General features: G+C 42.7%; 1 protein-coding gene across 3 annotated transcripts in view; it reads left to right on the top strand.

Annotated features, from left to right (window-relative positions):
- Positions 1-14038, top strand: part of ELF2 (E74 like ETS transcription factor 2) — a 36666-nt gene that overhangs the window by 19702 nt on the left and 2926 nt on the right. For 2 of the 3 annotated variants that reach the window (XM_039550346.1, XM_010412100.3), the window contains exons 4-6: positions 8710-8823; positions 9789-9962; positions 10912-10998. In XM_039550346.1, the coding sequence (XP_039406280.1) occupies positions 8710-8823; positions 9789-9962; positions 10912-10998 (375 nt within the window). Of the gene's footprint in view, positions 1-2007; positions 2118-8709; positions 8824-9788; positions 9963-10911; positions 10999-14038 lie in introns of those variants that run through there. The other variant, XM_039550347.1, reaches the window with a different exon arrangement.

Genomic DNA, 14038 nt, shown 5'->3' with positions numbered 1-14038 from the left:
TATTGACATGGGTGTGGATCTTCAAAAGCATTTTGTATCTCAGTACAGCTTTTGTTCTGGATCTAAACAGACAAACTTTTAAACTCTATTTTATTGCTTGAAGTATGGGTAAATTATAATTTTTAACAAGAGGAGGTACATAGGATAAAGTGACAGGACTACAGGGTTATTGCAGTACTCTGTATGTAAGCTGAAGCTATGGTGTTGCTAAACTACACCATGTAAGGCTTCCACTTCAATCTCAGGATGTTCTAATGAAGGGCTGTTAAATTTTATTGCACATTTAAGTGTGTGCCTAGCTAAAATGCCTTTTCTTGTCCTTGGGCTTTTCTCCACTCGGTAATTTCTGCTGGAGAATACAGCAGAGTCCCCTAGTAGAAGTATGCTGATGGAAGGAATTCTTGTTAGTACTGCTGTTCCACCTCTCTGAATAACAAAAGCTGATGGGAGCACTCTGCTGTTGGCAAAGCTGGATCTGCCTGAGAGCTTTTTGCCCTCAGAGCTGGCTAGTTGCCTTTTTTATCTATGCTTCTGGCTGGAAGGATCTTGGCTGGCAAAATTTTAGCACAAACCTACTCCTAGATATCATGGCCTGCATGTGAGAATCAATGATGTCACTTGCAGGTCTTGCTCTTTATCTGATGAGACGATGAACAAATTTAATTCTTTACATCCAGGAATAGGTGACTGCGGTCTACAAAATGCCTGATTTTTCATTTGTGTATTTATTTGTGTACTATGTATTAATATTTGTGTATTATAAATATTATGTATAAATACAGTCATGGAAATGTATTCCTAAAACGTCTTGAGAGTTGTAGTGAAGGAGTAGGATTTGTCAAGAGTTTGAAGCACTGAATTTACCAGCTGGAGGTGATTTTTGCTGGATACTATTTTGTGATTTCAGTGGTGAGGAAAATTGCTTCTAAATTGTTCCTTCTAATCTAGGTCCTAGGACTACTGAAATTTGAGAGAGGAAAAGATTGTGTATTGTCAGATTGCAGCTGGAGCCCTTCACCTTCTTTTAATGGAGCTGTGAAGCTGTTGTGTTCAAGGAAGTCACTGTAGGCAGCAGGTGTTTGCCAGATCCTTGGCTTAACAATGTAGGCCTCCTCAGGAGTATGTGGTGTTAATGAAGGAATTCATGTGTGTAATTTCCATGCATAGCTCTGTGTAAGACATAATAGGCTTTTCTTGGTGCAGCTGCTCTTGGCATGCAGCTCTGAAGTTTTACTCCGGGAGTAATCAGGACAGGGACTTGTTGGGAAGTGTGGAGAGTGTTCTCTGACTGGTGCCTCTGTTCAGGGTCCTGGGAAGTAATGCTGTGGTGTTACTGAAGCAGATTTCTTCAGAGGGGACTGGATGCAACCCTAAAAAGTGGTGGTTTTTTATTTAAGAGAGCAGTGAAACTTTTTTTTCACTCCACAAGTCTTTTCACAGAATAGATTTGATGAAGGATGGATGGGGCTTCTGGCTAACTGGAATCAGCCCTGTTACTCTAACGGAGATGAGATGGATTGAAGGTACGGAGCACCGAGCTCTTCTGGCGAGTTGTTACTAACACAGGTGCCCCAGGGACCTGTCAAGGAGAAATCATGTTAATGCGTCAGTGGTCGCCTCGGTGAGGACTGTCCGGCTTATCCTGGTACGCGGTCTGCCTCGGTCAGAAAGTGTTACCGGGGCACGGAGGTGCGGGTGGGCGAGGGCTGCGGGGAAATGGAAGGGAAGGCGTTCGCGGCAGTCCGGGGACAGCCAGACTGCGCTGCCTCCTTGCCCTCGGGCGCCTCTGGAGCCGTCCGGGAAGGCGCTGCCTGTGCCGCGGGGCGTCTGGCGGGGCCCGGCGGCTCCCCCCGCCCGCGGGCGGCCCCGCGCTGCGGCGGGAGCCGGCGCGGCACTTCCTGTCTGGGGCGGGCAGCGGAAGGACCGCGCGCGCCGCCCCGCAGGAAGCGCTGCCGCGCGCCGTGGCGGTGACCGCTCCGCCCGCCCGCGAGAGCGCGCTTCGCCGCCGGCCCCTGCGCGCGCCCGCCCGTCAATGTGAAGCCGCTCCGGCAGCGTAAACATGGCGGCGTCCGTGCATGAGGGGCCCACGAACCAGCTCGACCTCCTCATTCGGGCCGGTGAGCTGCGCTGCTCCGGGCCGACGCGGGGTGGGAGCGTGGACGGGCCGGGGCGGGGAAGACACGGCGCACAGCGCGCTCCGGCGGCGGGCGGGAGGCAATGGAGGGCAACCAGGAAGTGATCACCTTGGTAGCGGCCGGCCCGGCGAGCGGCTGGCCCGCGGTACTTGCCTCCCGGCGCGGTTGGCACCACCGCGGCCGCCGTGTCGGGAATTGCGGCGGGGCGCGCGGAGGAGTTTAGTGGGGTTTTGGAGGCTGGGGCGAGAACCAGGAAGTGCGCGAGGCTGTTGTCCTCCCGCCTCCCTTGGCCCTCCCCCTCGCTCCGAGCACTGCCGCCACGCTGTCTGAGCAGGCAGGCCGAGCGTCACCGCACACTGCACGCAGGGCCGCGGCCCGGCCTCCCCGGGTACCGCACACCCGCACGCGTCCTCCACTATTCTGCCGCCTGGCCCCCGTGCCCTTTTAAACTCTGCTCTGGCGGCGGGGCGGGAGGAGGCGCTGCCGGCAGGGCCGCGGCCCCACGTGTGCGACGCGGGGGGGCGGTGGCGCCCCCTCCCCCACGCGTGCCGCGTAGCGGAAGCGGCGCGCTCCCCCGGGGCCCCGCGCAGAGGAGGGGCCGCCGCCGCTGGCGGGTGGGGGGCGGCGGCTGCCAATGGGCGCGCGGCGGACACGGGAGTGGCGGCGCGGCGTTGGCGGCGCGTACGGCACCGGAGGAAAGCCGACTGTAAACACGGAAGTGGCCGCGCCGCCGCCGCACGTGGCCGCACCTGCCTGCGGGCGCCCCCGGCGGGCGGGGGAAGGGCGGGCGGTTGCGCCGTCCCGGGCCGAGCTTCCTCTCCGGGTAGCTCCGCGGTCATGGCGGGATGAGGAGGCGCGAGGCCGCGGGAATTCCGTTCCCTGCCGCCGGCCCGTGCAGGTGCCGCGCTTTCTCTGGCCGCTCCTCCGCACCGTCAGACATTGCAGCCCCCGGGTCCAGCCGCTGCCGGGACTCGGGCCGTTTACCTGAGCTGTAGAACTTTTTCGGGGTTGCATTCAGAGACATGCCTGGTTTGGCCTCTTTCCATTTTGTTAAAACTGTCTGACAACAGGATACTCCAGTGATCCCAGCACTTGTCTTAAAGTGTGGTAAAGCCCTGGAGAACGAGCAAGGTTACAACTGACCCAAACCTCAATGCAGTGTCAAGCATTCAGTTCTCCACCGAAGTTGTACCAGATCTGGTTTTATTTTTGCCTTTACAACATGGAGTTCAACTTCTAAAAGTAGTCCTTGGAACCATAAATAGTACAGTGTAGGGCATTATAGGTAATGAATTGTGCAGTAGGTGCACATGAATTTACAGAGAGAGTCAAGCTTAATACTGGCTTTACATTGACATGGCAGTGGGTTTTTACAGGTCTAAAAGTAAATGCTCTGTCGTTTCCTAGTGTATTAAGATACTCTTTTAAAGAGGGCCAAGTCACATAGTCTTCATCATCATTTATTTTATTTAATGTGGAAAAATACCCAGGTTTTTGGGGGGGGGGGGGGGGGGGACCCAAACCTCAGACACGCAAAAATACCCCACTACAAAGCAGTGAAGAACTGTTCTGCTGAGTAACCAGAAGGGGAGTAGGTCCTAAGCATTTGGACACTTGGGTCTATGATGGAGCAATAGCTTCACTTTGCCAGTAGAACACATCTCCGATTTTTGCAGGTTTCACTGCTGCAGATTTCAGTGAGTTGTTTTTTACTTTTGATTGTCCATAAATAAAGAACGTTTAAGTAGTTGATCATTGTGTCAGCACCTTCTTAAGTCACTGTAACTAGATTGCTTGAGAGCCAGCCCTTAGATAAATAATGAATGACCTTTGCATTGCTCTTTCTGGTGTCCTTTGTCATACTGATCTCATTAGCCCAACCAACTTCATTCCTTTTTTTTCCATATTTGCATTGGAGTGAGTGATACCTACGCATGTCTAGTATTCCTATCATCATACTATCAAGATACCATATCTGTTTATTTAGTTTTGTATGTAGATGATATCACGTGGATTTAAGTGAGGAATTCTTTATCCTAAGGGATTATAATAATTATATGTTGCCTTTTCCCATGGCTGCTGGTTTCAGTGTTGACAAAACTTCAGTGTTTGATAACTGTGGGAAGTAAGAGGAACCAAAGATGTTACTGCTTAGTGTTATCTTAATTGCCAGTTGTAAGAGCAACTCTTAAATGACTTTACAAAGATATGTTTTGGCTTTATAGCTAATATTTGTGTCAATATTGGGCTGATGACATATGGCTCACAGTGAAACAAGTGTTTTGAGATGGTTGCTCTCATCTTTGTTACTGATTTGCCTTATGCAGTGGGTTAGGCATAATCCTTAAATTTTGTGCAGCTGAGAGTGTGGAAAAGAGCCAGGCGTAGGGAAATACTAAAAATCCAAGGAATTATTTTTCAGTTTCTGAATAAATATCCACCATAAAACAAGCAGTAAACTGAGAATGCTTTCTTTTCCAGTCAAGTTTTGCATACAGAAAGATTTCTGGATATTACCTATAGAGGCAATTCAACTGCTTTTAATTAAGATGCAGCTTAAGCACTGTTACTTCCACTGCTGTTTTTAAATGCTGAAATAAAACAAGCATGTGAACAAGCATTAAAGTAAACTTTAATGTGGTTTGTTAGTGTATGTGTAGTCACTCTTGACTGAGTTCCATGCTTGGAATTGTGAATTCTTCATTAAAATCTTGCTTTGGTTGCCTGATAGTATTAAAGGGTAAGCTATTGCAGGTGCTACAGTTAAGTGTTGGCCTTGTAAATGCAGACACTGATAGCACTTCAGGTTGAAGGGGGGGAGAGGAGAGCTGTACTGCAGTGCAAAAGAGTACCATTTTGAAAATTTCAGTCTGCTTTTTTCATCTCATAAATTTCTTTCATTAATTTTGTTCCAAATGGATATGTTGCCGCTGTTTTTTTCTGTAAAGCTGAAGTACAGCCCTGTCAGACTTAATTTTACCAAGGTTGGTATTTTGTAACAGTTGTTGAGAACCTTGAATAATCTATAGTACACACTATTTGGGTAGAAAGTGGAGCTAGAAGGCATTAGGCCAACAGTGAAGATAGACATCAACTAGCCTAGTTATCTATTTACACTTTAGATTTGAAATTGTTTTCTAAGATTTTTTTTTTTTTTTTTTTTTTTTTTTTTTTTTTTTTGTAAATAGATAAAAAATTTTTAATGAAATATTTTAAAATAAAGTGCCATGGACTTAGATTCTGTCATAAAAGCAGTAAGATGAGATTTGGGTTAAAAGAATGGAAGATAAGTGGTGGTATTAGCTCTGATGTGTTCTCGATCAGTAAATGGCAGTTCTCATGTTACTCAGTTACCAAAGTCTGGAAAATTTACTGTCATCCACATAAACTACTTTGCTTCATTTGGGCAAGTGACAGTTCTTCCTGAAATGATTGCATAATATAACAGCTACACCTTACATTGTTTACTCAAACAGTACGGTCTGTTTTAGCTTTGGGGTCTTGCTTATAGTTGATAGCATAAATATAATAGAAATAGAATTGGGCATTTTTAGAGAAATGGGTGGTACACTTCAGTCTTTGATTAGAAATGTTTCTGCCCATTGTGATACTTGTGTATCAAAGTGTTGGAAAGTTGTGGTTTTTTTAATTGTGGAAGCCTACTCCTTTGGTTTGCTTTTAGCCCCATCTTTATTGTGAGAAGTGTTACCAAGTGTTGTGATACAAATGTAATTTAGTTGATGACACTTGATCAAGTCATCTGCAAGAAGAGCCGCCTGGTTTTTTTCTGGTCCCATCCCCTCTCTGCGAGAGCTTGTTCCCCTACTTCATCTTTCATGATGTGTTTTTTATCTGTATTTTTCGATATCATGTCTTCTATCTGAGCATTCTGACATACTGTCTTCTGTTAGACATTTTCTAGTGTGTCAGAAAGATACTTTACATAAATTTGTGTTGAGGTACAAATTTCTGCTTTTTTCTTCCTACTGTATTGGCGCAGTAACATTGCCTGTGAGCAAATGCAAACTCATGATGTTCATTGGGTAAACAAATAAATTCCTCTGAGGCTAAAACCATGTACTGGTTAAAGGACAATTAGCTAACTGGGAAGACTTGAAACTGGGTAATAGAACTGAATTTAGTAAGTGTTTTAATAGCTGTCCTTTTGGCAATGTTAGGTTAGTTTGTTAGCTGTCATGATAGACAGACAGCATGTGTTGTTCGAGCCAAAGCCAGAAGTGTTACTATTTTTTGCTTGATATTTTTTAGGTGACAGTTTTAGTGGAGTCCCAAGTAGCTCACACTGGAAAAGCATCTGTGAAGTGTGTATTTTCCAGCGTCAGAGGCTTTTGTGGAGTAGATAATGCTGTTTTTATTGGAAATGGAAGGGTTGCTTAGGGGAGAGGTCGAATGACTCCTTTGCTCTGCTGTTACGGTTTTGCAGTCTTAGTCCCTAATGCTGGTTGTATTTCCTTTCTCTCCACTCTGGTCCTTCAGCAGAATGCCCTAGTACTGGAAAACTACATAGATGGCTTTCTGCTGTCTTTCTTGCCTTGTTCCTGCCCTCTGCTAAGTACCTCTTAGTTGTGATGCAGCATCTAAACTGTTCCCTGTAGGAAAATTTTGTATACTTTTAAGCATTTAGGAATAGTGAATTCAGTACCCTCTTACAATTGAAATTTGTCAACTTCTTTACGAAAGTCCTTCTTATACTGAACCTAATGGCACAGAAGCAGCTATTTGATTAGAGAAGCTTTGCTGACATGCTTTGAATCTTATTGCATGCATTAGAATAATAACATAGTAAATACTGATTCAGACTTTCTAATTTCAGTACTGTTGTAGAATTGATACATTTTTAACGACTATCTGAATATTGCTCCTGTATTTTGATAATCAATCAGTGAAAATTTTTATGAGGTAGATGAGGGAAACTTAGTCATCAATTTCTGTGCAACTGAAACTTTTATTTAGAATGAGAAATGTTTAGGCAGAGGGTTTCCTGCAGGGCCACTCTGTTACAGTGCAGGTGGTCAGCCTCTGGATATGCCCAAACAGCTGTTTGGGAAGGAAACACTTGGCTGAGCATGGGGAGCATCCAGGGTTTGGAGCTGGGGAAAGGGCTCACAGTGCAAAATTCGTGCTGGTTGCCACTGGTTATCCAAGGAACAGAGTGCACAGTAAAGACCCTTTCCTGATTTTCCTGTGCTCTTAGGTAGGCTTTTATTGTTCACAGCCTGGGGTGAAGCAGTGTTGGAATGTCAGCTGTAACAGGCATCTACTATTCCAAAAGATAAAGCCCTCTAAATAGCATCCCAGGCCATAGCTAATAGGCTGTGGTGGGAATCCCATCAACCAGACATCAGGTGGGCAGCAGGCTGGTTCAGCAGGAACTTTCAGTCACCCGTAATTTTGCATTTGTGCATCTTCCACATTTCATCCACTTTCAGATTCTGGTTGGTATGTTTAATCTGCTGGCTAGTAGGTTTTTCAAGTTTTTAATCCCTGGATTTGAAAAAACTGCAGTATGCTGGAAGGCTTTTACACCCTTGTGAGCCTGCAGGGAATCAGTGTGTATCTGGTGTTTCCTTAAGTCAGAAGCAGCTCTGGCATTATTTTTCCCTGCTTTTCACTAAACAAACCTTGAGTTATTTCTTAGATGTTTTCAGTAACAACATAGGTGCCTCGAAGTTTTCATAGAGAATTATTCCCAAATCCTCTTTAGTTCTGTGATACTGGAGATAGGTGACTCTGCTTAGGCTAAAGATAGCTCTCCTGGTTGCTGGCTGCCTTGCTGGAGTGGTTTAGCTTAGAGCAGATGGCCATAAATGGAAAGAGCAACTGGAGAGAGCCAGTTACCTTGGCCAGTGTGGATAATGGGCAACAGGTGCTTCTGCAGTCACCACTTTTCAAAACCTTTACAAGGGTGAGGAATATGGAGTTAGCTGTGAATAGAATTGTAGTTTTACATTACATGTTGGGGGTTTTTTAGTGTTGCTGCTGTGTTCAAGGTGCTGTGATCTGCACTGCATCAAACTTACCTGTGCTCTCTTGAAGTTGCATTATTTTTGATTAATTAGTTTTCCTAAACTTTCAGAACTTGAAAAAAGAGCTGCTTTTACCTTCTTCCCTTAGTTTTTGCATAAAAGCACACCTTTTATACTGTTTGTTGTGCTTTGTGGTTTTTTTTAACAACCAAGCTGCTAAAACAAACTCACAATTATTTTGAATGTCAGAAATCAAAACAGGATTTATGTTTTAGAAATTAATCTTATATCTATATACATATCTATATATATATATATGCATACATAGATGCATATATGTATATATTTATCCAATACACTGAAAATTTTAAGAGAGGTGACCTTTAGGTCAGTGTCCTTTAGGAGCAGTGTCAGTTCTGCTTGTCTTGTGTCTTCCCTAAATATTTCTGTTGATGGGAAGGTATAAAAGGTGTGAAGACATCTGATAATCTTGTGTTTTTCATGTTAGAGAAGTACAGTTGTACAGGGATACATGTGGACTTTTATAAGTAACCTGTTCTCATACATTTTTTTGTATCCTTCTGCAGTGGAAGCATCAGTTCATGGCAGTAATGTGCACTGCACAGATAAGACAATTGAAGCTGCAGAGGCCTTGCTTCATATGGAGTCTCCTACCTGCCTGAGAGATGCCAGGAGTCCTGGTATGTCAGCCACAGTCTCTGCTCTGGGAGCCATTTCTCCTCCTACTAATGAGTAAAACAAGCAAAGTGGGAAACCTATGTCTGTGGAGAGCTGTATGCTGTTTAAAACAATTGCCTTCATATTTAAAAACTACTGATTTGTTTTGAGTTTTCCATGATTTCTCCACCCTGCAACAAATATACTTACAGATTAAATAATTTATCTGAGAGGGGTTGTTGGAAAGAGATAGCTGAGTAACTACATATTTAAAATTAATTTTTCCCCCTAAACATCACAGCATACTTTTTCACTGTGCAGGTGACAGAGCTCTGGCACAGATTGACCAGAGAGGCCATGGAGACTCCATCCTTGGAGATATTAAAAAGTACAGGATCCTGGGCAGCTAGTTCTAGGTGGCCCAGCTTGAGCAAGGAGTTGGACCAGATCCCCTTCTAACCCCAGCCATTCTGGGTTCTGTGAATCGGACATTTTAGATTGCAAGAATAGTTACTTTAAGGGAAAAGTATTTCTATTCATCTTTCTATTTTAGAAAGCATACCTGAAAACAATGTGTTGCAAAGTGTTAACAGTCTAAAAAACCAAACCTTAATGCTGATGATTACTTTAACTGGTGTCCCTTCTGAAGTTACTTAATATATGTTGGATGAAATGGTCAAGCTGAAATGCAAAGACTACAAAATAGGAAATGGAGATCAGAGTAATGATCAAAGATGAAGCTCTAATTTGTTTAAATTAAAGTTGAGTTTAGTTCTGCAGAATATTGGTGTGATACCTTTTTTTGCCTAAAACTACTGACAAGTGTGCATGTTTTGGGGAGTTGGATTGATTTTCAAGGTGACAGGATTTTGGAGCAGAAACTTGCTACACCATTGCATATGCTTTGTTTAAAATAATTTTATGTAAGCTACATTAAAATAATTAGGTAGAAACTTCATCTGATACTCTTTTTTTTCTTCTCTTGTAGTGGAAGTTTTTGTCCCTCCTTGTGTGTCCACCCCAGAATTTATCCATGCAGCCATGAGACCTGATGTGATCACAGAAACCGTGGTGGAAGTATCAACAGAGGAATCTGAACAAATGGACGTATCTTCTGTTCCAACTTCCCCTGATATCCATGAACCAATGAAAAAGAAAAAGGGTACATACAGCTTTTCATAGGAGCAAGCTCATGTTTACTTCTGTTGTTCACTGCCATGGATGGTACAGTTGATACAGGGGAGGATGCATTGGATGGTCTGATCTCTTTGCTCATACAAACAGATTGATGGGAGTCTGAAATGTGAGTTCTTAGAAAATGGGTCTGCAACAAGAAAAAAGAAGGAGCAGGAGAATGAGCTTTGACAAGCCATAAAGGAAGATGGTGTCTGTGTTGTGTATTTTAACACAAAGTGGAGGATGGATAGAGGATTCAAAGAGGACTTCTGTGGTGGGTAACCACTGATGTCTGAAATATGGATATATTTGGAGAGACGGTAGACTTGGGGTTCATGCAATGAAGCAACAGGGTAAATACTAACTTAAAAAAACATAAGTCAGTTTACAGAATCATTGTAAGATCTTTGTGAAATTTTTGTCTTTTGCATTTAATTGGCGTGTCTTGGAGGAGAAACAATTCAGAACAGTGTTTGGTTTCTAAGCATTTTGCTATCAAATGAGAGGTTGGCACCTGGTAATGTTGTTCTAGTCTAGCAGTTTTGTTAAAGGCATCAGTACAGTTCATAACTTTAGGAATATTGATTTAATAGAGTTTCCAGACATGCTGAGATGGTATATATACTTGTAATTTAGAGGGAAACAAGTGCAATGCAGTGATAAAGTGATATAAATCCAAGATCTGTGAGTCTTAGATTTAATAAAAATGCACATTAACTTGTCTGCAATTGAGTTGAATCTGCCTATGAAGTAAGCAACCCAAGGATAATTAAACTGGAAGTGCAGTAGTAATCTAAGAATCTAAGTTTATCCATACCTTTAGCAAGGAAACAGCAGGGGAAAAATACACAGACTGCTTTTTTCAGCAAAGGCAAACTATAAAATTCTACTCTGCATGTGATTAATACTTCCTTTTCCCCATGTTTTATGTGCAGCTGGCCGTAAACCCAAGACCCAGCAATCATCTTTATCTGATGGGTCTCCAGATCTAGGTATAAAGAAGAAACCTAGAGAAGGCAAAGGTATATTTTTCCTTTTATTGAGTCTTTAAAAATAAGCAGGGTATGTGTATGGTATTTATCACAGGAAATTTACAGATTTTAAAAATTGTATGGATGAGATTGTACTGACTTTATTCAGTGTCTTCAAATTTGTTTGTACAAGATCTAGCACAAGGATGTATGCTCTAGGAGTCTCCTCTAGAACCCTCCACAGTTAATAGGCTTTCCCACTTTATATTTGCTTTGCTTTGTGGTTATTGACATGTGATGTCTTTTTTGTTGTGTATCAGCTTAGTGCTACACATACAATTCTTTAAGCTACTGCTGTAAGACTTGCTCTCAAGTAGAGGCAGCACATGAGCATTTAGAAAGGTGATTGTTGGAAATACGATTTCTTAGTTGACTGACAAACTTCAGTGGGAAGTTCCTTGACTAATAGGTTCCAGTTAGTTTAAGGGGAAAAATAAATGGTGATGTGTTTCTGTATTGGTTGAGTGGAGGATTATGTGCAGGAGAGTTCTACTTCCCTAATGTTTCTCCTGATAAATAGAGGTTCCTTTCTTGAACTCCAAGCCCCTACTATTCATTCAGCAAGAAGACAGATTGGGACAGTTGCTCACAGGTTACCTTTGAGGTGGCATGCAGCGTATCAGCTCTTCCCCTGGCTACAGGTGAAAAATCTGGATCTCTTCTCCACCTAGTGCACTGAAAAGTTGTTTGGAGATGTTGCTATAGCTGGGAATAACAAAGTTTAGTGACTTGGAGTGGCAACATGCTAGCTGAAAGAGCTCCTCTATTACTTTAAGATTTGTTTGAAAGCACGGTCTCTGCTGTTCACATAATACCTTATCTGGCTAGAGCTCCAGAGTCATCATGTCAGTAGGGCAGGGAAGAATGACTTCATGGAGATGTTTGCTCATGGAAACCAGTGCAAACTCTAATTAAACTTCCCTGCAGTGCCCACAGTTGCCCACAGATTTGGTGTAGCAGTGGACTTCAGTGGAGATGACAGATTTTGTATCTGCTATATTGAAAAATACCTCTTGTAGCCTTCTTGAACCCTTACTTTTCTTTCTATTTCAGATTTTAGTATTACAGCTTTCCATGACCTGAATAGTACTTTCTGGTTGTCCCAGGTCCTAGTTTCCTGCACAAATAATTTGAAAAGGGAGGCCTGTATTTCTCTCTGTTCTCATTTTTGTGCTGGTGATTTCAACTCTATAGCTTCTTGTTTTATGAAGTGGGAGATGATACTGCTTTGTGGTTTTTGGGGGACTTTTTAGCTTTCTTTTAAATTTATTTTATTTCTATGGCCCTTCCTAATGACCTACATATGTCTCTTTTTCTCTTGAAGTATCTCATTCCATATTTTATACTACAACTGCAATAAATTAATTTTTGTTCTTGATGTCCTGCAAAATATTTTGTTAACTGGATTTAATTTTTGTTACTTATTTTAAAAAATTACTTGCAAAGGTAGGCTATTTCATATGCAGCATGTTTTTGGAAAACCAGGTATTATTCTGCAGTTCAGTACTATCAGAATTAAGTCATGGAGGAGGAGATGGTGCACATTTGGAAAGGGGATCCCTTGTTGGCATTCCTTCCTTCGTGCATTCTGGGTACTTTCTGGTGCAAAGTGAGGCAGCTGTAAATCTGATTTAATTGTGTCCTACAGTTTATTTCTTCTCTTGAAGTTCCTGTTTGCTTTCTAATCCTGAAGCCCACTTACATTGTTGCAAAATATCTATTGCAGACCTACAGCATTTGGTGGTCGACCCAGAAATTCTCCTTCTAAGGAGCTAAGGAATAAAACCCCAGGGATTAATTCCCTAAAATCTAGGATGATTTAAAAATTCTTGAGTTCTCTTGTTGACTGGTTCCTCACATAGGTCTTATTCAAATATCTCTGAAATCTAGTTGGGTTTTGGTAGTCAACTTAGTGTTGTTTGGAGCCCATTGTAAAGTACAGTTTTTATCTTTGAGGTGTTTTTCCGGAAGATGGAACCTGTGATCTTCCCTATCCTTTGAGGTTTTCAAAGATAGCTGACTTCTCAAAATCTGCAACAGTGGTCTTCAATCTGCCTTAATTTATTTTAATTATCTTTGCATGGCATAACAAGTGCTGTGCTAGGGCTTTAAATCTCAGGAATTATTGCCCTTTTTTCACCCACACACAAAAATATAATTTGGTCCATGTCCTTGGAGGTAAATAATTGTTATTAATGTTCTGAGGTAATTGTCCTTGTGGATCTGTCTTAGTTCTCCCTTCTCAGAAACTTGAGGAGTCTTCCCCCGCTGTACAAATTGGAACGTGATCTGCTCTTTTTCTTTGGCATCTCTTCCTCTTTTCCTAGATGCACATGGTCTGGTCAGAATGCAGACGGACCCTGTGTTACATTCTGTGGCATCCTGATAGTCACTGTCACAAACCCCTTCTTGGGGATTCTCCAGTGAAGATGGTACACCTCTTGAATACCTGACAAGTGCATTAAATTCTTTAGCCTGACTTCATTTTATAACCCCCTGATTACAGAAGAGTACATGGGATTTCTGCCCTGTTCAAGAAGTTGGACTGGCTTTGCACCTAGAAGGTCACTCCACAACATATTTGGGAAGGATCAGAACATGGGGCTGTCACCAGTTAGTGTGAGAGCCCCAGATGCTGGACAAACTTAACCACAGTTGAGATGGTTTGTTGCTGCAGGTTGTATGCCTTTTAAAAATTACGTATTTATTTTCTCCTGTCCTTCAGTGTCATAAAATATAATGGCATTTTCATGCCCTGTTTAATCAAATATGAGAAGAAAATTCTGAGTGCTCGTCCTGCTGAATAGATAGGTACTGACTTGGAACACCCTCCCATACTTCTTTTCAAGAACTGAAGAATGGGTGTTGAACAGGCTCCTGTGCTGTATAGCAGATCACTTGGATCAACTCCTTTCAGAATGTAAATATTTATGGAAATGTCAATAAACTTAACAGAATGAATGAATATATGCTGGTTACATCCTCTGTGTAACATTGCTTGTAACGCAGGTCATGAAGAGTCACCTAAATA

The sequence above is a fragment of the Corvus cornix genome, chromosome 4 (assembly GCF_000738735.6).
Source record: "Corvus cornix cornix isolate S_Up_H32 chromosome 4, ASM73873v5, whole genome shotgun sequence".
NCBI lineage: Eukaryota > Metazoa > Chordata > Aves > Passeriformes > Corvidae > Corvus > Corvus cornix.
The sequence above is the reverse complement of the archived record's forward strand: the minus strand, read 5'-3'. Positions and strand labels throughout refer to the sequence as shown.